The sequence below is a fragment of the Malurus melanocephalus genome, unplaced genomic scaffold (assembly GCF_030028575.1).
Source record: "Malurus melanocephalus ecotype Western Australia unplaced genomic scaffold, MMel_1.1 scaffold_168, whole genome shotgun sequence".
Taxonomy (NCBI): Eukaryota; Metazoa; Chordata; class Aves; order Passeriformes; family Maluridae; genus Malurus; species Malurus melanocephalus.
This window is the reverse complement of record NW_026623400.1, coordinates 344,601-372,423: the sequence shown is the minus strand read 5'-3', so window position 1 is coordinate 372,423 and position 27,823 is coordinate 344,601. Positions and strand designations below refer to the sequence as shown.

Here is a 27,823-nt window from a genome sequence, read left to right as displayed (position 1 = left end):
ATAGCAGTATTAAATAAATTATTTAGCAAAGAACTTTGAAATGTAAAATCTGATCATTATGTGGGTCTATTGCAGCCTGTCTACACTGTAACAATAAAAAAAGATTACAAAAGGTATTCAGGAAAAGAGAGATTGCTGTGCACCTATTTCAAACTCACTGTTCAATTCTGTTTTCTTATCTCCTTTACCACAATATTTTAACACATATTTTTGTACTGCCAAATTGAAATATTGCTGATTTCAGTAGTATTACATAATTCTGCCATCATTGCCAGATTTACCATTGCTACTAAAATTACTGTAAAGGGAGCTGACATCACAAGAATTGGGACATGTATTGCTGCTCCTGAAGAGAAACAAAGAACTCCCATGATAAATGATAAGTGAATGACTGCCAGTGAGGAAGTGAAGTTTGTTTTCCAAGCTCTTCAGCATCTCTTTTGCACCAAAACAACCACTTTTAGTTTCTCTTCCTCATTGACAGCTCAGAAAAGATCCACTATGTATTGCAATGTTACATGCTCAGCATCCTTACTCTGATTAGTACTCTCTTATGATAAAAATAATTACATTTTATGAGAGTCTACAAAGTAATTGTTTTAAAGKCGGTTCAAAAAGAAAGTAATTGAAGCAAAGACATAGTCATAGAGGAAAAGATAGTAAGTTTTTCAACTCTGGTGGAAGATCAGATGCACTCTCCACAGCATTTAAAAGCATTGATTATTTTATATACTACTTTTTCAAATACTGTTATATTTTTCAGTTCCAGAAATAAGTGAAAGAGACAAAAAATGTGGRAAAACAATTTGGTGGAGTCTTAGTTGAGTGGAGAATGTCATAAAACTAAAATTCCTACTCCCAGTTTAGAGACCCATGGGACCTGCATTCCCATCCCTTTTCATCCTTGTAAATAAAGAGTAACTCCCTTATCTTGGAGCRAAAGTGCGAAAGAAAACAGACCCAAGGAATCTGGCATGTCACATCAACTCTGACCTTTTGTATGCTCCCATGGACAGAAAAAGGCCCCAACTGCTGAACTGCATGGAAAATTTTAAACTCTGCTGTAGTGTTGTAGTGTTTGTCTCTAGCTGTACCAGGTATCCTCCCCTAAGGACCTTGTGGGCTGCGTGAATTTATGTTGTATAAAAAACATGATTAAGAATTCCAGAGCCTGGTGTGTGTCTGTCCTGGAGTGCTGCTGCTGATTGCAGAACGACACAGCAGAACATCTGATGCTCCCATACTCCACTTGCACAGATTACTGAAAGAGCATTAAGCAAAAAAATCTAGTMCTATTTTGAGATATAGGTAGTAGAATATTTCTGTGGTCTCAGATTAATCATTTCTGTTATTTCATCTTGTCCCTTCAAAGTGAAACATGGTTAAATATGGGCACTGAGTGTTTAAACTGCTAGCAATRTTACCTTTCATTTAAATAGATTAATAATGTGTACTCTACATAACAAATTGCTTTAGGCACAAAATGAAGACATTGAAAACATATTAAAATTGAGTTAGGCTTTGTGAAAGGAATGCATGCTTTAGAAACATTTCTGGTTTGAAATGTCTGTAACATCTTCYGGGGCTCTTTCTCACAAATGGGAAGAGCTCCATTTTTGCAGCCCTGAGGGCAAGTGTTTGTGGGGTTTAAATCCTGACAGAAAGCTTCCCCATAAGCCAGCACTGCTGAGGAGGCTCATGAGGTCCATGAAAGATAAGTTAGCAATGTGATTAATCAAGAGAAGCAGTCTAGGAAAAGGCTGGGAAGCCTTGCAGTGTCCAAGGCAAAACCAGACTGGGAGATGCAACTAAAGGWACTTTCAGAAAGAGTTTCAAGAGCTCACCTGTTGAAATTCACCTCTGAAGTTTCAGCTGGCCATGGCAATCAAAAAATAATTGATGGTTAAAAGAAACATATGTAAAGGAAAGAACTAGAGAAATTAAAATGATGGGCCAAGAAGATGCCAGGTACTTGAGGTGTGCTCAGTCTCCCGGCTTTATATGCATGTGAATGTTGCACTTCTGATTCTTCACTGCCTTGTGGTCCCAAAAGGGAGCTAAAGGCAACAGGACAAAGTGGACACCTGGAGCAAACCTGAAGTTTCAGCTTTGAATCTCCTGGTTGGTCTCAGAGGAATGGTTGGAAGTCTTCTCTGTTACAGCAGACACCAGGAAGGCTTGTTGCCATTTTCTTAATGCACTGTTGTAGTCTAAATTTAATTGAATACACTCCTAATTCCTTCTTAAGGCAAAAACACAGACACCCGCTGATGTATGGACCAAAATGTATTTTATTGCTCCTGAGAGACCCCTCTGACAAGCAGGTGGACATTTCCTTGGCRGGAGCCATGTGGTGACACCCACCATGAAGTTGGTGGAGGCAGCCTGACAGGGGCAGGAAGTCTTGGTCATCATTTGTCCTAAGTTTAAGTTGTTCCACGTTCTGTGGTGAGAACAGTTCTGGAAGCTGCCATTTTGTGGAGGAGAATTCACGTCTTTGCTGTATGCCGTTGCTCTGTCATGCAGAGCAYAGTCAGCAGAGCTTGCTCTGAGGGCATCTGCCTTCTTACCTGCGGAGATTGTCAGAGTGTTCAGAGTCCACCACTTCAAACCTGCTCTGGTTCATCTTCTCGTGTCTTTGAACACCCTCTCAATAAGTGCTTGAATACATAGACTCAGATAAAACATTCTACCTTTAATCTTCCTGAATAACCTTGAGATGCCCCTTTGCTCCACTGTGTCTCCTTCAATGAAATGGTGAAATAGAGCCTTACCCACCCTGCCATTGTTAAAAGTTAAATTAGTTGTTAGCAAAATGYATTGATGTCCTCAGCTGGAATTATTGGTGTGATAATTGGGCAAAAGCAAGGCACAATCAGATATTTAAATTATGCTACATACTGTGGCTTATCTGAATTTCTAAAATTTCTTTAAAGAAAGTGTGTCATTGAATTTAATGTTCTGAGAACCTTATGAACTTCCAGTCTATTTTAGCTGTACATTTCAAATTGTTCTTATAATTGTCATTTTTATTGAATATTTAAGTTCCTTTCATTTTTTTCATACACTACGTGGGTTTTAATATACATTTGAGAAGAATGTACACTGTGGATGGGTGGCACTTTTGGGTGTTTTCAAACTGTCACAGTAAAATTGTCACATTCGTTTAATTAGCCTGTAGATCCTTCCATTGATTTGTCAGTGGTATAACAATTTCTTTGGATAGCTGGAAAATCTGACCAGAATGGTTTTTGTATTTTCTTTTTTCTTTTTTTTTTTTTTTGTTCTCAAGGAATYCCTCACATTTCTTTTTGATTTAAAAGCAGTCATACAGGCACCCAGCCTTGCAGAAGTCAGCTGAAGAAAATGTCAGGTTCTAGCATTAGAAATGAAAATGATTTTATTAGTTCAAGGTGGTGAGGTGTTTGTTGACCATTGTTCAGAGGCAAGAGAGAAAAACTCTCCAAACACAAATCTGAAGGTCTGCTCAAGTGCCCAGATTTGTTTTTTCAACATTCTGCATATGCTGTGTATTTTACCTTCTGAAGGTGTTACTGTATGGCCTTCCAGAGCTCCAGGACCATGGTGTGGCTGTCATTAGAAACCCTGTTATCAACACTTTACAGCTCTTAAGTGTTTTCTCTGTTCCAGAATTGCTGTGCCCTGTGTAAGCAAATATTGTTTGGGGGCAGTGGATTTTGCTGGGTAAAACAGGAGCAACATGGACCCACAAGGGCATGGGAGACTGACGTGGGTTGTTAATGGGGGAAAAAATGGACAGAGTTGTGTTTGCTGGGGGTTGATTGAGAGATTTAAAGTGTGGACCAAATTTCATGTCTGGAGCCAAACTGGAAAATGGCAGGTACTGATCTTTTGTGAGGAATGCTKTGAGATCTTCTCATGGCATTTATTGCACAAGCACTGAGTGTTAAAGGCCCCTTTGGGCTTTGTAGTCCCTTAATTTCTTTGCCATGAGTATCTCCTACTAAAGAATATGTTGTGTACACCAAGGTACAGTAACCTTTAAAAATACTCCTCTGAGCCTCAGGAARAGAACACTTCATGTTTGGTTTGTAGGAGAGCATTCCCAGTAGTGATTCATTTTTTTTTTAAATCAAGCCAATTAATCCCTTCCCACTTATTCCAGTATTTTATCATTTCTAGCCTCTTGAGTCCCTTATCTTTTCAACAASAGGTCTGAACTGCCAGTTTATCTGAAAAAGTAGTGTTGTACCAATCAAATGAAAACTGGTGCTCAGAATTTTTTTGAAGAGCAGCCCCTTGTCATTCCTGAGTTCAGAMAAAAACAAAGAACGCAACTTCAACAGTGAGGCGTTCACTGGAGGCTTCTTTCCATGAAAATAGTTATCACTCCTTTTTTTCCTTGGCAATTGAGTTATTGTTGCTTTTAAAGAGGTTGTCATGATCTCCTCATTACCATTTTTCTTAATATGATAAGTGCAAACTAGAAGAAAGCTATCATGTTTGAAAGGCTACAGGAACCCTAAGGAATGTTGCACTAACTGCTTGTATTCTTTGAAAAGGCTTAGGCTGGGAATTTGACTAAATGTATCATTCTGTCTGTTTTGCAGCAGCATTGTCATTTTCTCGAGTCTTTCACTTACAACACAAGTTCCCCTTCAAAAAGAATGCCATGTTACTGCATCCAGCCTTCTGTGTCTCTAGCAAAGTGAGATCAACAGCTCCTTTTGGTAGTTGCTTGAGCACAGTAATACATTGCACTTTGTACTTAAACCCCCYCATCCTTTGGCAGGTTTAGTGCAGTTATCTTTGCTGGTACCTGGTGATTGTCGGTGTTTGACACCAGCTGGAGCTGTGACAGGAGCTGCCCAGGCTGCTGGGTGGTCTTTTCTTGGGCTTGCTCCGAGTTTGTTCCAAATTGCTCCTATGATCCCTGATAAACTGTTCCTAAGAACAGTTTGTTATGCCATTTGGGCCATCGAGAAGCAGAAAAGACAATGCATGTCATCGTCTAGTAATCGTCTAGTAAAATGATTTTTAAATGCTGGAGCACCGAATYTACAGCATTTCAGTGCTGTGGCTTTTGTGTCCTATTCATTGATTTTCCTGTGGGAAAAAAAGTAGTGCAGTGTTTTGAGACAGGAAGGTTATGGACTTTACCCTTTTTCAGCCCTGTTTTTAGGAGTTAGTTTGTTTCAATGTAGTTTGCTGTCAGATGTTTTTAAAAAATGCAGACACAGGAGGCTCTATCAATCTGGTGCACAGTCAGAACACGCTGATTTCAGACCCTGGGACCGCTCTGTGTGGCACCAGCCATCCTCAGCTGTCGTGTGTCATAGTGGCAGTCCTGAGTATTTAATGTTTCCAGCCTCCAGCTAGCTTTGKAAGAAAGAACGTGCTGGGAAATGAGGAATCAAATGCATGCAGCAGTGGGGATCTGTCTACCAGAAATAATCTGAATCCTCCATACCTTGAAGGAGATCAAAAAAGACCTCAGCGTGTTTTGGCTTCGGTTTTCTTTACTGTTTAAGCTGGCTTATTTGGGTAAGGCTGACATGCCAAAAAAGTATATGTTGTATCAAAACATCTTCTATAACATACACCCATTTTTCTACACCTGTTAGCTTAGCAGGAGTGGATCAAAGGGGAGCGTTGGCATGATTTACAGGACACACAGATGCAGGAACAGACCTGCTTCAAGGCACAAGTGAGGAAAAGGAAATTCAGACTGAAATGTTTGTTCTTTTCTAGAGGCTAAAATTACTGTAATAAATGCCAGGTTGCATGAGAGGGTTTCAGGTGGCTGGTTATGTCTTTCTGTAAGAAAATAGAATTAAAGGGTTGAGCCTGAGAGACAGCAAGGACTCTACCTCTGTTACAGATGAGGACCCATCTTGTATTGTTTGGSAAACATGCTAAGCTTTTTAACTTTATAAAAGAAAGTAAAGTGACAAAATTAGAGGAACCAATGATCAGGCTCAGGTTTGGAGTTTCTTTGTACATCCAGGGCTTGCTGAAAACTGATCAAGGTGCCTGTGCTGTCCATACATTTTGGACTCATCCACTGGATTTTTCRGCCCATAGCTGCCCTAGGCATCGTATAAGGCAAAAAATGAGAGTTTGTGCCCCCCAGAGCATTCATAGTCCCTAAAGTAGGCACTGGGAAGAAGCACCCTGCTTCGTAGGGGAAAGTGATTTCTTCATACATGAAGGGAGAAGCAAGTTCTCAACTAAGACACATGGTAGGGAGAGCATCAGATAGACAASGAAAAGGAATGGTGAGAAAAGACAGCTTTGTAAGGGCAAGTTCCAGCTTTTCTAGGTGTTCACTGTGTCTTTGCTTCAGCCTCAGAGCGCTGGTTTAACGGCATTGCAGTGGAGGTGTYGATGAGACTGTGTAAGAACAACATTAAAAACAATTGCTACCCTGGCACACCCACGCAGGAAAACCCTGCTGCAATTCTGCTTGTGTGGTAAGCAGAATAAGAGATCTGGCARGGTCTTGAGTTGGAAGGCAAAGAAATAGCTTTTGTAAAGGATTTCAATGTGTATTGTACAGCAGTGTGTGGTAGCTTCATTGCTTTGTRTTTGATGAGTAACAACTTGGAGTCCAATCTTAATGAAAGCAAATCATGGCTTAAACAAAARAATTGGGCTTTAAATTCAAATAACTTGTCTAACCTGGTTTCTTAATTTCCCCTATATGCTATTTCAGATAATTAATGCTCCTGCTTTAAGGCCAACGCTGGTGTTTTCTGGTGCAAGTTAATGCTTGCAAATTCCTGATGATTTTTGGACTCAGTTTCATCATATTGCTAGGATGTAAGTTATAAGCTGGTTACATGGGTCTAAAAATTATTGCACAATGTAAAACTTGCACAGTTTCTTTGCTAAGCATACAGAACAAGAAGTTTTGTAGTTTAGCAATCTAATTTTACYTGACACTGAATTTGGAGATTTTATTTTTTCACTACGTTGCCATGAGTCGCCCCAGAAATTTAATGCATTTTGTAACAAATTCCATTGATAAGGCCTTGTTCTGTGACTGTATAACTCCCTGTTGTATTTTGTATGAAAAAACCCATGAATTGATTACATCTGGCAATGTAAAGGAGATGATGTAATGTATTGTATAAATGTGCACAGTGGAGTGCCTCAGGGTAGGAGTAGTCTTGTTTTGTAACTGTAAATTATAGTTCTGCTCTCCTCTTGGTGTGAACCCTAAGTTTCAGAGAAGAAAACAGGCGATTCAAGACATGCTTTTTTGCTTGTGAAGCTCAGGATGGATGGAATAAATTACCAGATTCCCTTAAACAAGTGCCAGCAGTGAATAGTTTCAAAACACAGTTGCTTATTTGCTTGGAGAACGGGGTTTTTGCCAATGTTTTTTAAATTRCAGAGATGAAATTATATGTTGGTATTAGTAACTTTTGAAAGAATTAGCTTTTTATGACTTATTGTGCCTTTGTTTATACTCTGCTGTCGTGGTGCCAGGATGTTATGTTGTATTTAACAGTTCAGTGCATGCTTCCTACCTCGTGGGGCCCTTGTGAAAATCAGATGTGCCATCCCTGGGGATGGTTACCAGCAAGTATTATTTTGAATAAATGAAATCATTGGGATATAGCTGTGCATCTCAGTGGGGAGGAGAAGCTGCCAAGAAAAGGAGGTATTGCTTTGGCCATGGGTGTCCCCAGCTGTACTCTGCTTCTCTGTATGGGGCAACAAAGCCTTTAGTTTAGTCAGGACTGACTGCTGAAGTTCCTTCCTGGAACTGGATTTGGTACACGTGACTGCAAGTACCTGAGTATTTGTGAGGGTATCACTGATTTTTGTGACTCCAAAAGTGGTGTTAGCTGGTGTGAACTGAAAATCCAGCTCTGGATGCTGTATTAAAAAGAAAAGGTCTGAGCACAGCTGAGAATTCATAAGTGTGGAGGATCAGGATTTTGCCCTCATGGGTTCCCATGGTGTTCCTGGAGTGCTCTGGGAAAGACACAGCCCCAGRCACTCCTGCAGCATCCCAGAGGAGCAGGACCTGGAGTCTGACCCGTTCGGACAGTTCATTTTCCTGCCCCACCAGCAGGTCTGTGCAGAAGAGCAGTTATGTGGAATAGGAATATCTCCTGTGGGCCAGCGTCTCACATGTGCCTGGCCAAGCTTTGTTCATCCTCTCCTTGCACACACCCATCGTGGCCTGTCCTTAACAAATCCACATTCCTGCCTGAGCTGACAAGGCTCCTCCTGCCTGTCCTGGAGTTACCACTCCAGTGTTGTTATTCCTGGGAAGTACATGCCTGTCCTTGGGCCATGTGGAACCTTGTGACTCCCCACTAAGACAGCACTGGCTCCTGCTCATCTCCTGGGCTTTGGCTGGGAGCTCTGACAGAAGTGTGAGATGAAGACGTGGTGCTTCAGAGAGGCTGTCATACATAGGGTGTGTCTGCCTTTGATTTCATGGGTTTCAAGGCCCCTATTTTCCACTGAACACTTAATTCTCTCATCACATAAAACTTGTCAAGAAAGCTGTCCCATGTGCTCCCTGTAAGGTCCTGCTTCATTTTTTACACTGTGTGATTTTTATTTTTTTTAAATTACATTCKRTGAAKTCCCTATGTCCTACATGCTCTTTAYTCATAYRGGGAGCCTAAGCCTGGCAGGAKTAGGGTCACAGCAGCTGCAGATCTCTGGTTCTGTGCAGCTCACCATAATGATGTTTCTATAATGGATTTCTATAGAGGATTGTGCTTCRTGCCCCTAAAACACCAAGAACATGTTAAAAGCATGAAGAGCACAAAACCTGTTTGGTATTGAACTGAAGGATTGTCCTAGGCAGTGTAAGATGCATTSAGGCCACTTTTTGACCATATAATCTTCTCAAGGTGGGCCCTGAAGAAAATTATCCTGATCCACCTTGGAGAAAAGAATTCCTGTTTCACATAGGAGCCTCAGGAGTGAATTATGGTCTGTACAGTGTGGACCATTTGGGGCCAGGGCCCAGCAGGGAGTGAATCCTTTGACAGGGTACACACACTGCTGTATAGCTAGGGTTTCCTTTGGAATTGTAGCAGGCTTGTGAAATTGAATCCAGTGGTGGGTTCATGTGGTGTAGCTTCATTACTCTCCCCCTAAAACAGCCTCTTGAGCTGAGATACCTTCTCACTGTAATGGAGCATTGTTTTTCTTCACAATTCACGAGATTGGTTAGAGCAGTAAGTGCATCAATCATGATTTACTTTTTTTTATTGTCTTGTAAATGCTCTAAGCAGAGAATATGAGTGTTATTAGTTATAAMAGCTACAGTATGAGGAAAATATATTGAAAACTTTGAGGTATACAGGAGTMATAGAGTATGAGAAACTCAACAGAAAAAGAAAATATCCATATTTCKTTGTGGATTTCCAAATGTTAGCAAAGTAGGAAAGGAAAACATATGCTGTAAAATTTATAGTCAACCACAATTGGCTTCTAAAGCAATTTCTGTATTCATTTTCACAGAATATAATTTTTGTCTGTCYCCTTCTTGTTAAAATGGAAAGGAATATTAATTTACCAATGCATCTCATTCCCCAGCTGGCAAAGGGAACTTATTTGTCATCATTGATAAACCCACAGGTGAACTCTGTGGTTGAGGCTGTGGTCAGAAAAATGGTTATTTTTTGTGCAGTAAGCTCTAGCTTTTCAGTAATAAACTCAGGCATGTATGCACTGTATTTCCAATTGTCTTTCAAGAAGTTTTTGGGACAGTAACAAGATAAATTCTAGTATGACAAAGACATCAGTGTAGATGATGCCACCACATTGTTCTTCAAAATATAAGTACTGAGCATGACCACTCGTAGTAAATTTGCCAAAACAGTTGCAAAAGTTTTTCAGCTTTAACATTCATACCASCAAAAATAGCTTTCTTTGCAGACCATCACTGAAGTATTTCAGATCTTTTTTTTTTCTCTTACAGGGAAAAGGGTGTGGTATCCCTTTGATGATGAGATTTTTTTTTAAATGCTGGAACATCATAATCAAATGTATTTTATTGAGTTTATCATGTCCATGTCAATACTGACAACGTGTCAAAATCCTTCCTAAGGAAACCTTTGACCCAGTRTAAAGCAGCCCACATTACTGGTCAGGATATTCCCAACTGCTTGTGCAAATTTTCCATTYCTTCATAGGGAATATGAATGAAAACAACCTGTAGGTTTATTGTCTKTGTGTTCCTTTAGGCTTTAGTGTCATTTGCTCATCATTTCCATGTATAAATATATATCTATATATTAATTCTTTCCTTAGCCTTTCCCCCAAAGATGAAACAGGCTGTGGTGGTTTTTAATTCAATATGCATTACACAAAGTGTGGCTGCCCCTCACGCATTGCTGGCTTCCTAGCAGAGAGAGTTTGATCAGGTTTGYATAAATGCAGAAACCAGAAAGATGCTGTGAAACAAGACAGGCTTTTTCCTAAGGTTGCATTGATAAATAGTTAATAAAACATTAATAAATCATTAATAGAGTCTTTAATAAATGGKAAATCACTTGGCTATCTTTATTCCATCAAGGCAGTAGGTTGCTTAGCACCAGCTGTAGCATCAAGATTGTAGTAACCTTAGAACATCTATTCATCACATATTAAYTTTTTCTGAATGCAACTTTAACATACTGTGTCTCCAGAAACTGGAGGAAGTTTAAAGCAACAGATTTAGCTGAGATTTAAAAGGACTGAAAGGGGCATTTGACAGAGAGAATATCACAAATAAGGTCTCTTTAGCAGCAGTGGCTTCAGATTGAATTTGTTGTTAGTGATGTATGTGGGGCTCATGCTCCTCCTGCTCCACTGGCTGCCCTCTAATGATGTGGGCAAACTATTGGTACTGAGGCTGCATCTGTGGCCGCAGAAAGAAAACAGCTGGGATTGTTGCTTTCTCCTTTTTTTGTGGAGGTATCCGCAAGAGAAGCAGTAAGGGTAGGGCTTGGCCAAACAGTTGTGATCTGTCAAAACTACAACACATCCCTGTCCCRGTGTAGGAATCGCTTCTGCCTCAGCCATGCCTGAGTTGTGCTGRTCTGTTCTTGGAATGTTCCCCCACAGATGGAGTCTGTGCTGCCCTCTGAGCAATCTGTTTCAGTGCTRCAGGATCCTTACCATTAAAGAGCTTTTTCTTATGTCTAACTGGAATTCTTCTGGCCCCAGTTGAAGTTCATATCCTCCATAAAACTGGAGAACAGATTATTCTCTCCTTTAGGAACAGCTCTTTCTGTAGTTGAAGGCTGTTCTCATGTCTCCCCTCAGTTCTCTCAAGGGAAGTAGCGTGAGCCCTGTGTCTTGGGGGACTTCAAATTAGATCAGGCTAAGCAGTTTAGAGTGCACCAGGAAGGGAAGCTGCCTCAGTAGGAACGCAGAGTACACAATCCTGCTTCTTTTTTCCATAATGACCTCTTACAGCCTGGCCCAGTGCTTTTATCTGTACTTTAAAACATGGCACAGTTTCTTTTGAACAAGAAGGAAATGATGGAAGAACGAAATACAGAGACAGGAAATAAATCTTGAAGGTGGCTATTAATTTTAGGGACTGGTTTTGTAAAGCTATTTRCCATCTGCCCCATATCCCCTCTACTCAGTTCTTTTGCTCTGACCTTTTCCTTAGAAACTTGCAAGTTTAAATCCTTCCCCTAATCTCTCCTTCCATTTAAATCATTATTTGGCCTTGCATTCTGTATCCCTTAGAAGGTTTGTTTGGGGTATTTGTAKTTTGGGTGATTCATTGGATTGCATCTGTATGTGTCCTTCTTAGTTACTTACCTGAGGGCTTTTATAGCTGAAAAAAACAGACTTAGCTGAAGAGACGAGCACATCTAGCTCTAATAAATAAAACACATGGAGTCAATTAAAACAATGTTTAAATAATTTTCAGAAAGGAGGATGCTTGATGTTACTACATCAGAGGACCACAGTGACTTTTAAGCCAACAAATGGTGCAGGTTTACTTTCTCATTTAATCTCCAGGTCTATAAAAAAATGCATGCTTCCATAGCAGTCATCTACCCACTCCAACAGTTAACATGATTTTGGAATTATTTTAAGTCCAAACCATGTGAAAATAAATCCTAACTCAATTTTGTGGGATTACTTTGTTTCCATTAAATTCCTCTTTAAARAGTTTCATATGCTCACTTTTATTATTTTTACTTCCAGGAATTTCTAAATACTTCCAAATTTGGATTGATTGAAGTGTTTTAGCTTTTCCTGGAAAAAAAAAATTAATTCAGTTCTCTATTTTCCCAGGTATTTACAAAYTAAGGTGGTTACAGACACATCTTAATGGATGCATACACAACACACACACTGACTGTGTGGCTCTTTATAGTCTTAACATATTAGATGGTAGATAGATCAGATTTCACAAGCTAAACAAAGTACAGCTTAGCGAGTACTTAAAGATGAGGGTGAAAAGAAACTGGGGCATAAGAAGGAACAGTGAAGTCATGTGGWTGATTAAACAAATGACATCTTTTCTCCTGGTGCTCCAGAGTAACCTCTGCTCAAGGAGCAGAGCAGGAGTGAGCTAAGCACTCACATCCCTGCAGGCTGAGGGRTGGGATTCTGAGCTTTCACTGACAGTGCAGTGTCATTTTTGTATGTCCTTCTGGAGCTCAGCTCTGTGTGAGTGGGACCTGCAGCCATGTGGTGGTTGTTGTGGGGTTGCTGCCCAGACATTTTGAGGTGACACTTTTCAGATGAGTAAACTCAAAACCTTCTATCACTATTCAAGATTCTTGGGTCAGGGGTGCTGTGGAGCCTCTGTAGGTAGATGGAGATACATTTCTTTAGCTAACTGTGTACTTCCTCATTTTTATACACACAGTGTTAGTTTATAAACTAAGCTTTAAATGTTTGTGCCATTATGCATGTGTGATCCTACCTGGAATTTTATGGCCAATAGTTTTTATTGCAGCAAGAATTGAAGTGAAATGCTTCAGTGTAGCTAGGTTGTACCTTTGTAAGAGATTTTGGTGCTCATGAGGTCACTCTGTGAACACAGAGATTGGATAGCCCTAACCTCAGTGGAGTCAGGATTTCTTACCTTGTAATTGAATTTCCTCGAATAATAGCAGACTCTTTTCCCAGTTTTATGTYCACATGTCCCCTAACAGGGAGATGACTAGGTTTGCTTACACTTCACTCTGCCAAGTAGGTAGGCAGTGGATACTACATGTGTTTTGACAGGCAATATTCTGAGATGTTTGCTGGCAACACCTTCCCATGAATCCCAGGCTCTCTGTGCAGCCTTTTCTGTGTGGGCAGAAAGAGACTGAGGTCAAGCCTGTAATTGTAGTTCCAGAATATTCTTCATTTCTGCCTTCAGTCAGACTGCCAGGCCCTCTTTTAATTATGTGATACAGTCTCTGTTTCATCATTTTGCTATGRAGAGATTTGCCACAAAGCAACCTCTGTGACATAGGTTTTGGCAGAGGCGTGCAGGAGAGAAAGAGAAAGCAGCAGTGTCTCCCATAAAGCACACTCATTAGAAGGGCATTTCCAAGCTCTGCCTAAGCCAACACTTGTGCAGTTCCCTGGTTTTACTCATCCCCCGTGCTCTGAGCACAAGCCCTGGTCTGCTCCTGGCAGGCTGGCAGGGTCAGCAGCTCCTGGACTTGGAAGGAGTGGGTGTGTGCTGCTCCTCTGCTGGTGTTTGATAGCCATGGGCACCCAGGTCACTTCCTTGAAGATAATTGGGGCACGAGTGTCTAAATAGTGAATAAACACAGTGGTGCAGAAAGTGGATTCCTTGCTTAGATGCTCTGGTAGGCAGCTTTCACTGGAGACCTGGGTTTCCTCGACTTTCTGTGTAGCTCTGTGTGAGTCCCTGATTTCTCAGCCCTTCACTTTAAAATGGAGTCAGTCGTGCTCCGAGGCTGTGACTCTCCTGACTACAGTGAGTGCCTGTGGCCAGTGCCATGACAAGATGCTGTGGTGCACAGGGCATTGTCCAGCTCTCTGCCACACCAGAAATTCCTGCTGCATGCCCATTGCAGATTTTTCTAGACCTGCCTCTTGTTTATTTTGCCACTCTGCAGTCTTGAATAGGGTTGCATCTTGCCACCATGCACTCCTCTGCAGGGTTGCACCCAGTGCTGTACAGGAGGGCCCCGTTCCTGCRGKGGCTCTGCAGGTAAAGCCCTGCTCTGTTCTTACAGCTTGGCAGGCTGAGCATGGAGCTGGASTCAGCTGCCCCCTGATGAAGAYATGGATGGCMACAATTTAWAAAAAAAAMCTGTCCTCACTTTCATTYTGAKKAAGTGCTGCCTGTGGGGTTGTTCTGGTGTTCATCTGCRACCTGAGGGTGTGAGGTGGTGGGGTCGCTTCCTTGAGCAATTGCATCTCCAGGCTCASTGGAGCATATGTGGTCATTTTTAGCTCTCTTTCTTCTCCATGTACATGAATTTGTTTTCTGACTTTTTCTTTCTTCCCCAGGAGATGACCCATTCCTGGCCTCCTCCTCTTACTGCTATTCACACTCCGGGCAAGGCTGAGCAGACCAAGTTTTCTATCCCAAGCAAGGTACAAGCGGGGCTATTACTGGTGACCTGATTAGCATTCTGTTCTGCTGAGTGCTCTTTGMGGGAGAGTTTATTTTTGTAATTGGTCCCACTTTAAAAAATTTCTGATACTATTTTTGGTTGGAAATTCCCAATCAGACTCTTGCTACRAGTAGAACTGCTTATTTAAAGCTGCAGAGGACCCAGTGGAAGCAAAGTGAACTCTTATCTCTGTCGTTTGAAGAGTCTTTCTCCATCAAGTAAAATATATTTTGTTTGGTTTTCTTCCGTTATTTTTTGTGCAATGTAAATGTTTGAAGTAGTCATTTTTCCCCACTTACTGATTGGTTGYATGGTGAGGTTTAGGCTGCATAGTCAAATGATGGTGACTGAAAAGGTCCCTGCGTGTGAGGAGCACGATGGCATCTGCCAGTGTCACACCCAGAGGGAGGCACAGAGTCAGGCAGTGTGATCTTCAGGACTGGCCTTGTTAAAGACACACATTCAGCACTTGCCCAGAGAGTGCCTGCAGTTCATGTTTGTTAAATTGTATGATTTGGAGAYGCCTGTAGCCCAAATTCCATTTTATTTTCTTCTATTATGATTCTGGTAGCAGTGCTGCAGATCGAGCTTGTAGCTGGGACTGGTTCTGCCAGAGGTTTCTCATGCTGAACAACCTGAACAACTGAGCTGATGATGTTTGGGGAAGAGGAGAACTTCCCCAGGGTGGGAAATCTATACCATTCTGTCTTGGAGCTACATGAAAGTTTCTTTCTAAAGGCAGGACCTTGAAAAATAACTTATAAAATTGTTACTGCTTGACATTATAGTTCAAGCAATCATATCCTGGTTTAGAAGCTGGAATGTGATTTTCTTCTTACTGATTTCCCCTGTCTGAAAGATAGCCACTATATTCCTAACTAAGGTTAGAAATAAATGAAATTAGCAGTATCTGTGGCTTTTTAAACAAAACCAGCATCCAGAATATCTTATTTTAATGGAATGTGGTTGTTCCTGCTCTAGCACTGCCACTGTCACTGCAGTTTGCTGCTGCAGTGTGAAGCATCAGAGGTCATAGAATCAGAGAGTGGCCCTGGGTTAGAAGACACCTTAAAGTTCATCTTCTAGGTTTCATCTGGTTCCTTGCCATGGACAGGGACACCTTGCAGTAGACCAGGTTGCTCAGAGCCCCATCCAGCCTGGCCATGAACACTTCCAGGGATGGGGCATCCACAGTTTCTCTGGACAGCCTATTCCAGTGCCTCACCACCCTCACAGTGCAGAATTTTTTCCTAATATCTGGTTTAAACTTACTCTCAGTTTGAAGCCATTTCCCCTTTGTGCTGGTTTGAGTCCTGCAGACTGACACTGTCTCCATTGGCAGCAGTATAAGCGTAGGTTCAGAGTTGCTAAAATTTTGGGTTTSCTTTTCTGTTTCTATTAAATTGGCTTTGAACTTTCAAGGTCCACATCAGAGTTAATTTCTGGGCACATTAAATGTTGATCCTAAAATTCTTGACCAAATCACTTCAATACAAAATATAAATTAGATTTTGGGGTTTTTTCGAGCTAACATGCAGGAAATAGGCAAGCACATAAATGTTTCCATGTTTGTTTTTTTTTTTTTTTTTTTTTCGAGCTAACATTGCAGGAAATAGGCAAGCACATAAATGTTTCCATGTTTGTTAGTCTTACTTTAAAAAATACAACAGAAATGTCTCTTCAGAACATCACTTTAAGTCAGTTATGACTGGCCAAATTATACAGCTAGGACATCATGTGGCTTGGTTGTGCAGCCATATAAACCAGAGACAGGCACTATCAGAACTTTTCAAGTTAGCTATTAAAATAAAGGTATCCTCATGAGAAACATATATTAAAAAAGTGTGATAAAAGAGGTGGAACTCATCAGAACAATTTATCCCTTTGACATTCAAATTTAAAGTGCCATGTTTACTCTTAGGGCATTATTTACTTCACGAGGGACTGACTGACAGCACAATATAATATTAGGAACTAATAATGCCCTAAGAGGAAGTGCAGTGAGGGCTTTAATGAYTTTAACATCCTACAGAACTAACACTTCCAGCAAAGTAGTGCCTGGTTGTAAGATGAGGTTGTAAATAACACCTTAATTTCAACTGATCAAACTCTGCTTGGAAGGAAAGCTGATGACAATCACTGTGGACTGCAGAGCCTGGAGAAAAACTAAGCCAGGAAACACTGTGACATTAAGGAAGCAGCTTAGTTATTGTGAGCCAACAAGAATCCTGGCATTAGCATTCTCAGTGTTGCAAGCCAGATTCTTTGCTGGTTTAAAGTTGTTGCACTTCCATTGATTTCATTGGATTTGGACCAGTTTCCATCAGGCGAAGATCTACTTCCCGTGTCTTTATCAAATCCTGCGTGTCACAGTCCAAATAAAAACAGTGCCTATCAGTAAAAGATTACTGCATTTCCAGGCAGTGAGATCAAAGAAAAGAAAGGCAATGGCATTGAATTTAATGCACAGTTGTATTCATGCTGTGCTCTAAATTGTGCGTCCTGGATGGCTCATAGACACAGCCATGGCCAAGGCTGGGAGCAACTGCGGGTGTAAATCTGCGCCGTGTCTCCATAAAGGGGGGGTGRATTTACAGCAGCTGAGGACAAGCTCTTGCCTGAGCTCTGAAGGGTCCCTCAGTGGTGCTCTGTCTCCACAGTTAATGCTTTTTTAAACTAATGTCACTGGTGCTGCCTTAACAATCCCATGATCCCTTCCCTGTGCCATCTCCTTCCCTGTTTGTGTAACGCCAGTGCCCCTAATCTGGCAAGCCAAGATATATCTTACCTTCTTCATCTTATTTAACTAATGCTGACATTGTGTGTGTTCTTYTTTGTAGGACTCCCAACATCTGACCTCAGGATACAATGTACAAAGTAGGTCTTTATCATCCTAGTCCTTACAGTCAGGGTTGGGTATTTTTTTGTCTGCTTAACGTCATTAAAACAAAGGCTAAAAAATTAATTTCTGTGGTGCTAAAGCAGATCAGTTCCATTTTTTATTACATGTTATGCATTGTGGCATGTTGTGAAACCAAGTATAATTAGATGGGCTGACAGCTTTGGGTGCATTTTAATTCTACAGTAATCTTTTGACATTTGAAAATGTGTTTCCTTTGTTTGCAGAGTGGAGTGATCCARCAGGGAAAGTTGCAACTAAGTCAGTGCCACAAAAGTCGTAAGTATTATTATTTCCAGCTTTAAATCTCATTTTAAATTTWTCATAAAGAATGAGCTTATTTCTCCAAAGGTAACTAAAACCTAGTTCTGCTCRTAATCTTGTCCTGGTGTTCAGGTGTTCTCTGTAGTCCTTAAAAATTAGCCATAAACCAGTTTTATGTTTTCAGTGCTTATTACTGTTTCTTCTTTCTAAGCATTAGCTAACAGAGGTATGTGTGAAAGATGAGTTTATTAAGCAGAAATAATGCTGATTTTAGTTCTACAGCTTGCCAAAATTAAATCACTTTTATGCTTCTCTCATCAGATACTAAGCCTCTTACAATAGAAAATGCAACCCAATGAACAGATGATGCAGGAATTTTAACATTCATACAGTGAGAGAGARTAAAACACATCATACAGAATGATTCTTCTAGCTGGTGTTGAAAAGCTGGTCTTGAGTTTCATACACTTTGAAACAGCTGAAAATCACAGATGATCTATAAATATGACAGTTGAAAATTGTGAAAGAGCTGATTCTCGATTGTGTTAAACCATTTTTCTTTGGTGCTTCTCTGGTRTAAGGCAGTAGTGTAGCAGTGAGTGGAGACTGAATTGTTCTTTACTAATATCCCAGATTCTCAAAGTGATYTACAAACAGGAATTAAATAGCAACTTTGAGAATTAGGTTGTTGTTTTATACYTACAAAAATGTGTGGGTCTGATTTCAGTTCAGAGCTGCTGGGGTTTTCAGTGTTAAGTATTTTAAATTACTGAATGCTGAATGCGCTAGCTTAACTGACAGTTGTGTAAATACAATATGTTCATTTAAAATTACTTCAGAATTATTCTAGTGGTTGCCCTTAATCTGCTAAAGTCACAATTTAAAAAAAAAAATCCCTGTAGAGGAAGAAAAATCAATGCGAAGATACCTAGACAGATTTTTAAAATTAATTTAAATATTCTGATTCTTAGTGCGGGTTTGTGTACATGAAAGGACTTGTTGGAGTTCAGTGATGTRTCTGTGGCTGTGTGAGAGGTACAGGACTGGATTAGATGTGGGTGCTGAATCCACCAATGTCCTCAGCAGCTCTGAAGGTCCCGTTCTTTACTCATAAACTCAAGTCATGGAAGTGCTCACTCAAATACAGTTAGTTGAGTAAACCTTTACAAATCTGTGGCTCAGCAAATGATTCCATTTTAAAATTAAATAGGGGTTTTTCAGATTAAATGAGAATTGTATAGGAATGTTAATGATATTTAAATTAATTTGCATGAATAGCATTTGTTTATTAAACTTAGTAACAAATTGATTTTTGCCCTTTGCTGTTTGGTTTCCAGTAATGGTTTGGTTTTTTGGTAAAGACTCTAGCCAACTGYTCTTGGTAACAGAATGTGTGTGTTCACGTTTCAGAACATCTGACTGATACAAATCTAACATCAAGCACATTCCATAGGGGGGAAAAAAAAGRAAAAAATATTATTATATCTTAAAATTATTTTACTCTTAAAACAAGTGTATTTGGATTCCACTGTGAAAAATATTTTAGTGAGTATACCATAAAATACAATATTTCAATAGTTTGTAACCAACAGTAATAGACTTGTCAATCATGGTTTATAGTTATAAGCTGAATTTCAAAAGAACAGTGCTTCAGAGCTCAGTGGTATATAGTGCATTTAATGGGACCAAAGCTCTCTATAGGAAGCCTGATATAAAACCYGAAGACACTGAGTACATTTTATGAACCAGTTGTTCTCTGTTCTGCTGCTTGATCTAAAGTTCCAGTACTATCAATCAGAYTTCTGCAGCAATGAACTGCCTTCTTACGGTAGGTGATAGATTTTACACATGAGAGATCAGAGCTGCAATAAAGCTACTTTTATTTTTAGCTTCCAAATGAAGATCAGCTAACCCATTACTATCACTTTTTCTCTTTTACTGCAGAAAAATTGTTAAGGCAGCTTCTAAGAATTTCCACAGGGCTTTGGGAGGTTAGAAGGCAGTCCACTGTGAGGCTTGGTATTACGAGGCCAATGTGTTTCTTTAGATCTGTGTGTGCAGTTACCACCACTTTCACGGGGAATTGCAGTACTTGAGCACATAATGAAATTAAAGCAGGAGTGGGGCAGAAAGATGTAATGGTATCAAGTAGAGCTGGATAGTGCAGGCCAAACAAACCCTGATAAGCAGACAGCTCCTGCAGTCATTGTGTATTTTAATAATATAGTGTTTATCAGATTGCAGTTGTATTAAGAAGGATTTAGTCTTTCTAGCACCGGTCGGTTTCAGCGATATTGGAGTGTATGAGTGAAATGACAGTCCAGCTTATCCCCRGTAACATCTGTTGCTACACTCTCAGCCACACAGCGTGATCTTACTGACTTCAAAACTGTATTCCCCACCAATTTCTTATATATTTTGTCAATAGGATCCGTCATCTGTATTTCAGTTTGATCAAATCTGACTGAATTTGRCTCTGTTCATTTGTATGTATTGTCAGAGCCCTTTTAACCTGGATATTTTCTAGCTGTTCCCCAACTTTTTTAAGTTCCTGTGCAATTTAAGTGAAGCCCAAGTTATTTTTTCCATTTACATTGGTCCCAGCGGCAGTTCTGTAGATTCCACTGGCTTTGTTAGAAATCCATAGGAGTAGGATGGATCCACACACATCCATGTACTTGCATTCACCCCATCAGTGAGTTATGCCATGACTGGTTGAGGGGTGAGTGCAGAGCAAAGATCCTTTACCTTGCTTCTGCTGCATCCTGCTCCAGCAGCCAAGCTGTGTGTATGTCATTGCAGAGTTCAGGTGTGGGGACATTGGCATCATGGAAGATCAGACCAAAGGGATGTATGATTTTTGCAAGATAACCTTTCAGGTCTGCATTTCTGGGGGAAAAAGGAGGATCCATACTGCAGGGTGGATTAATTTACCAACATGCTGCTGTTGTAGGGGGGATGCAAAATGCATGGCTTTCTGCCCAAGTAAAGCTTTATGAAATACAAATTTTATCCTTTTTTTAATATTTCAATAAACTTCATAACATCCACATGCTGGAGAATCCCAGTCCCCAGTGTTCTGCATCATGGAAAATAGGAGACAGAGTAGATGGGATGGAGTACGTGGGATTGTGTCTAAATTCTGCACCTATGTTATATGTGAGAACATGTACATTTAACTAACCTCAGATCCTAATTTATACTCAAAAATCTTGAAAAGGAAATTTTGAGCACTGATGTGCATGCGTGTGTGTGTACTGTGGTGAACTTTCATAGCTGAAATCAGGCAATGTAAAACTGCAGCACTTGGCTTCCCTCTTTGTAATTTCAAATTCACTGTAAATCTCCGCCGGCTGTTGTGCGGTCAGTTTTCAGCCAGTCTGCTCTGATTAGTTTATTATGAAGCACAGTAAGCAGCAACAGATAAGGTGCAACCAATTGCACTGCAAAGGATTTTCTGTCAGCTTCCATGAATTTGAGGGGACGGGCTCAGCTCCTGACTTAGGTTTCTGTTATATAATTGCCATTGCAAGTATGTCATCCTCAAACATCCAGTCCTTTTGTTCTGTTTTGGTWGTTAGCATTTGGCCTTTGTCCAGTTGGAAACTACCCAGAACCTTTTTAATCAAGCACATCCTGTGTTTTGAAATCATACTGCAGAGTAGTCTCGGGTAGTTTCCATAAAAGCCTAGCTAAAAAGAAGAATGTAATCATAATGGTATTCTTCCCCTCTCATAAAATGACTTCCTATACTTACTGTATTAATACAGTATTAAAAGGCCTTTCTCATGGGCTCACTGAACTACCGGAAACCATTAAAAACTCAGAGCAGCAAATTTTTATGGATCAGACAAAACCAACTTGTTTTATCTTTATGGAGTTTTTGTTATCCATCATACTAATGATACACAACCAGTGTGGGGACTAGGGAGCAGCTAAATACTGTGAGCTCAAAACTAAAGCAAGCAGCTGAAAATTCTTTTGTGATATTTCAGCAAGGATTTTTCTAAGAGTTTTCACCACTAGTTTCAGTTGGGCCATGATTTCACTTTACAGTTCTAAAAAAATTAAAATAAATACCAATACTTTTCTAATCCCAAATATCATTGTAATACTTGGTGGAAGCATGTTTGAAAATGGAAATGTGCTTCTCTACATCTAACTACTTTTTATAAGTATCTAATGGCTTTTTGGAAGATCTTCACTGTGTCAGGGACAGCCACCTGGGAACACAGAAAACAAAATTTGGCAGCATGTGCAGGCTATGAATTAAAGGTAATTCACAGTTTGAAATGAATCAGCATGAGGTCCTTATGAAGAGTAATCAGACAGCAARAGGATTTTACACCAAGTATTGGATATTGCGACAACAAGTAATGTTGTTATTCAGAACTATTCAGCACATTTAAATCAAGAAGCACTGATGAATTCTTAACCTGGARAGAAATCAGTTAAAAAACAATAATAACAAAAGGATTCATTTGATGTTCGTGAGTAGTTTCCAAAAATGTACCAGGAACCAAAAATGGGAAGTTTGTCTGCAACTGGCACAGGAAGCATGTTTCTATTTATGTATCCACTCTCTCTCATGCAGTCACAGTGCAGCCCAGGTGTAACACAGGAGAAACTGGAATGTTCCCATTATTAATTAGAGTTTTTAGCTGACCATAGTAAAGCGTGAGAGCCCCAGTTGATCCCGCAGTGGTGACAGCCAGCTCTCTGTCACAGCTTACTTCACATGGCCAGCCACAATCGTTGCACTGAGTGCTGCCTGGTTGGTAGGAGGRGGAAGTTCCAAAGATATTCCCTCTGGGTAAACTGGGGAAGTCATGACTRCAAGGGCCTGGCGCTGCCGTGTACAAATTATGATAAGTGAAACAACAGTGGCATGTAATTGGAACSCCATTAATCTTTAGAGAGCTCCAGTGCACTGTGTTAAAGGGACAAATGGCAGATGAAAATAGAAGGGTCTCTACTGAGAAGATGCCACTCATCTTTCATATTTACRGTTTCATTTTGTAAGTCAGAAGTTTTCTCTGAATCCTTTGTCTGGTAAGTTCTTGGGTTTGATAGTCAAGACTGTATTGTTTTGTTCCTCACTGCTGCAGGCTTTGCCTTTTGAGGAAAGTATGAAGCAATTTCGAATAAAATATACAAGTGTTTCATATAGACAGTTGCCTATAGAAGCAAACTTGCTAAATATTTCAGCTGATATGAAATATGTGAAAATGCAGTGTCATAATTAAAAGCCCTGTATCTTTGAAGATAAGCCCATTATTCAAAGTAATTTCTAAATTAGACTTTTAATTTGTTTTCATTATTCAGCTGACTCACATACAGTTTAACCTCCCTGTCAAAATAAAGTTATTTCCTAATACATTCTCTTCCATATCTCTTTCTCCTGACATGTTTATAAATCAGTTTAAAAAATTGTGGGAACAGAACTAAATTAATTCTGTGATATTTTGCTTATCAATTTTTAATAATTTTTCTTGCCTATCAGAGACTTACTGCCTTTAAAACTGCCTGAAACAAGCTAACCCAACTGCATTCTTGCCAGCATTGTTGATTGTGACTCAAGTGAGCACTGAACCATTTGAATTTCCTCTAGTACTGTATAACCCCCCATTAAAAATTCAACATTTATTTGCCCTAACTAACGAGTAGCAGTTGAAATACTTTGTTCTCGAGGAAGAAGCACCACTGTGTCACTGCCAAGTGCAGGCAGTCACTGAACTGCGACCACTGAAATGTCAGCATTAATAGAGAGAGGTAAAYGATGCACAGTAACATCTTTGGATTCCTGATGTATTTCCCTGTCTGCTACATATCACTTCCCATTTTGGAAACTGGTTACACTGCAAATCTGCCACAGGTTCCCCTGTATTTAAAGAGCTTTTTCACAGGCAGCAGCTCATGTTGTGCCTTTATGGCTTAAGGCTGGTCTCAAACTGACCTCACAATTTACATTTCTGTGGGATGGAGTTACTTCTGAACTTCAGTGCAACTTCAAACGTTCATTTTGAAAAAAGAAATGGACTCTGTAAATCCAGAAATGTAAATCAGGACAGAGCAGAGCAAACCATCACCCTCAGTCCCTCTCCCACTTATTTGTTTTGTGACCCACGCACTTGCTGATAAAATACATACAAATAAACTTCTTGTTTGGCTCTCTGGCTGCCATAATTTGGACCTCACTCTGCTCCCCGTGTCTTAACTCTGACCTGTGAGTAGGTTTCTGGTCCAGAGTCAAGCCCTTTTCCTCTCTGGCTTTTTTCTTCCTGGTTCTCTTTTCTCCAGACCCTTTCACTCTTTCTGACATGGCTTACTGGCTTTGTAGACTCCAGTAGCCTGAGACAGAGAAAATTGTCACCCAGATTCATCTGCACCACKCTGCAAAATAGTCATAATCGGAAATGGGTGATAACTTTGAGAGAAGAATGGATTTTGCCAGGAGGCTTGGCATTCATAATACCATAGTGGGCTTGAAACTCCCAATTTGTGTCCTAAATACCCTAGGTAAGACTAACAGCCACTTTTCCTAATATCCCAACTTAATCCTTTGCATCTTTCCTCTGAATCCCTCTGACAACCCCAATAATCCACCACATTTTTCTCAGCTTCACACTCTCTATCCAGAGGAACTTATATTGCTACCATTATCCTTTGGGCAGAGGGCTCAGCAGGGCTCCAAAGCCTATCAATTTTCTGGCCAGAGGGCTTATTTTTTATGAAGTGAAGTTCTCACAACACCCCACGGGGTTAGGCCAYGCTCACCACATTATCCTCTGTCTTGGATAGCCCTTGGAGCCACAGATTCAGAATAGTGGTACCTTACAGATACATCCTCCCAAATKATGAAAAAGGAAAATATTCCCCACTGCTGGGCTAATTACTGCTTTAAATTCCCAGAGGAAGAGCTGCTTCCCTCTCTTGTATCCATACATCTCAGAAAAATGCGTTTTGAGACTTCTCTAATGCTGCAAATGCAGCTTTCCAAGAAAATGATGTAGCCCAGGAGAAGAAGGGGGATGTCTATAGCCTTACTCCAGTAGGTACAAACCAATTGTTTAATTAATATCCGTGTTGTGGAACCACAGGAGGAGGCCTAGGAAACTGGAAAATAACTGCTTATTTTCTAATTTCCACAGGAGCTTTCTGCCCTTCAAGTTAAAAATAGTAAACAAAACCTGAAGGTGGTTCAGCTTTCACGAAATTGTCCCTTACTGGAAAGTCTTGTTTAGTCAAAATGCTTCACAAAAAGATCTTTACAGGTTTTGAAAGAAAGATGTTGACTCATCCACCTCATATTGTCAAGGAAGATGTAAGTGCAGCTGTCAGGCTCATCTGAGTGTGCAGCAGCAGTAAATGCCTGCAGTAATGAGGGGATTGCTTTCACAGCTATTTACCTGTTACTCTGCTAAGTATTTGCTTTTCGGGTGGCCCTGCCTGCCCACATGCGTGCAGCTGTGTTTTAAGGACACAGATGTGCTTTTTTTGCAGAGAGAGGGATGCGAATCAGTGCTGCCCATATTTGATTTAGCATGAATTTCAATAGTTCCAGACGAATTCGAAAGCCTATACAAATCACAGAGCTTCGAGTCTGGCTGTGTGCTAGACKGGAATTTTTTGTTAGGTCAGACCTTTATCTCAGCTTCTTTTTGTGGCTCCTTACGGGGAGATTGAAGAGGAACTGAAACTGGTGACCTGTCTTGACCTTTAGTACTGGATTAAAATTCCAACTTGCTGCCATGGCAACAGGGCCTTGAAAATTAGATCCTGACAGAAGCAGRGAGAAACTTAAAACTGCAACTGCTGCACTGAACTGAGGAAAGGTTGCTTACAAATGTCAGTGACAGGCTCTTAATTGAAGTAATCTGCCTTTCCCTGTACCAACACAAAAAAAAAGGGAAAAGAGAAATGAAAGTCAAARAAACAAACAAGCAAAACCAAAACAAAAATAAAAATTGTGAGTTGATTTTTTTAAAGCAAAAATCTATTGCAATTCCAAGCTCATGCTGCTGAACCCAGCAGACTGTGACATTTGAGGTGGCAGCAAGAGAACCTGCATGGTGAAAAGGGAGCCAGACATGCACTTGCAAAGGTCTGAACCCCCTGGACCAGACTGGCAGCAGGAGCCAGACAGTGGCCAGTGTTAAATCACAGRTTAACTTCCTATTTTTTTCTCCTTTAACCTGACACCAGGGATCAAAAGAGACATCACAGTGTCTTGTCTGACTCCAAGGATCCATGCAATTATCTGTTCTGTAGATGGAAAGGGATAAACATAAGCTAGATTGTGCTGTTTCAGATCAAGTGTGATAAAAGTTACTCATTTCCCAATCTAATCAATGCAACAGTCAGAGGGAGATAATAGTRCAAGTCCTTCAGTGCTCAAGGAGGTTAAGTTGTTTTTGTCCCCATGGAGAGCAGAATGCAGTYGTAGCCTGAAGGGAGAAGGTGCTGAGGGTCACCCAAATGATTTCCTGCTCTTTTGCACTTTATCCAGGAATCCCCCTCATCCCAAAATCAAATAAKCTTGAAGATCAGGTTGCAGCACAATCTCATGTAAACCTGTGGCTTTCCTCATGCTCCYCAGAGCCCTGAGGATGCTCTGAGGGCTCTGCTCACCTTGCCAAGGTCACAGAGGACCAGAACAAGTCCCCAGCACACAGGGGAATGCTGCCTCCTAGCAGCAACCTGGACTATCTTTCTATCCTGGTAGGGATTGCTGGCTTCTTTGCAAAAAAAAGCCCCAAATCATAAAAATAGAGATTTTGCATGTCAGAAAAAGGATGTTTCCTAATGGATAAATCATGTTGAGTTTGGATAAGATGTTCTGTAGAGTGAAATAACTTCTGCAGAATCAGATTAGGTTGTAGGTACCTTGTATAGCTAGATGAAAATTCAACAGCTACAGGTAAAATTTTGGAAGAAATTGTTTTGCCAAARCTTAGTGTCCAAACTTGCTGCAAAATCCCAAGACCATGTTTTGAGTCTGGGTTCAAGTAGAAGGCACCCACAGTAAACTATACCTTTAGTTTTCTTTAGACTGTACTTGCCAAGTATTGGATTTRTTATGTATTGGTGTAGTGTAGAATTACAGGATCAGAGGAAATGTTGCAKATGTTCACAAACACAAAATTTTGCCTAATGTGGTTATTAGTATTGTTCATTGTATGGTTTAGAGATAATGTTTATTACCAATAGTATCCGTTATCAAGGCAGATTAGCATTAAGCAAGTGCAGGATGTATTGAAATAATGCATTATATTATCTTACCAAATAATGCAATATTGTCTTAACGAAGCCCCTTTTTCTGCAGTATTCGCCTGATATGGTAGAAAGCGAGTGAGTAGATGAGCAGTTCTCTAACGAAGGAAAATAAAAGCCACTTAACATTTCTCARGCTCTGAGTTATGTGCTTCAGACARTTAAAAATAGAGGCCATTATTTGAAATTTCAAGTGTCGAATTAATTCCTAGAGTAAGTTAGTTATTTCAGAGGARTTGCTGTCAGAGATGAATTTGGCCCATCCAGCTCTACATTTGCCACTGTTACCATTTCCTGCAAAACACCACTAATTCTGCCTTAATTACTGTCAGACTGGACTATGGAGCCCTGGAGTATCTGGCAATAAACTTGTGTTTTGCTGGGAGGGAAGGTAAAAAACCATTTAAATAGGTTTTTGAAATAAGCATGAAATCTCTGAAGATGTACTGTTGTAGTGCAGACAGTATATCAAAATATATAAGCATCTAGTTGCAACAATGGCTTTGTAAACACATTACTGAACAAACTATGAAAAGTAATCCACCAAGGGGCTGTTTCCCTAACTCATAAGCATGAAGTTAAGAGACCAGTGCCATAAAGTAGATGTGTGCTGTTAAAAAATACTTCCTTTTATGTGAGATTATTTTGTGTTAAGCCCAATAGATGATTCCTCTTTTTTTTTTTTTAGATGCATATCTTTTAACACTTGAAAATACTCTTGTTTAAGGCAAAAGGCAGCTGTCCTCAGAAAATCTATGAATAATTCATTAATATGTGAGCATGGGGCAAACCACGCTGGAGGGTGGAATGGAAGTGCCCCCGTGCACCT

General features: G+C 40.2%; 1 protein-coding gene across 4 annotated transcripts in view; it reads left to right on the top strand.

The window, feature by feature from the left end:
* The window catches only part of AFF2 (ALF transcription elongation factor 2), a 299,561-nt gene that overhangs the window by 150,753 nt on the left and 120,985 nt on the right, over window positions 1-27,823 (top strand). For 3 of the 4 annotated variants that reach the window (XM_057372254.1, XM_057372255.1, XM_057372253.1), the window contains exons 5-7: window positions 14,452-14,538; window positions 17,399-17,435; window positions 17,685-17,736. In XM_057372254.1, the coding sequence (XP_057228237.1) occupies window positions 14,452-14,538; window positions 17,399-17,435; window positions 17,685-17,736 (176 nt within the window). The remainder of the gene's footprint in view (window positions 1-14,451; window positions 14,539-17,398; window positions 17,436-17,684; window positions 17,737-27,823) is intronic. The other variant, XM_057372256.1, reaches the window with a different exon arrangement.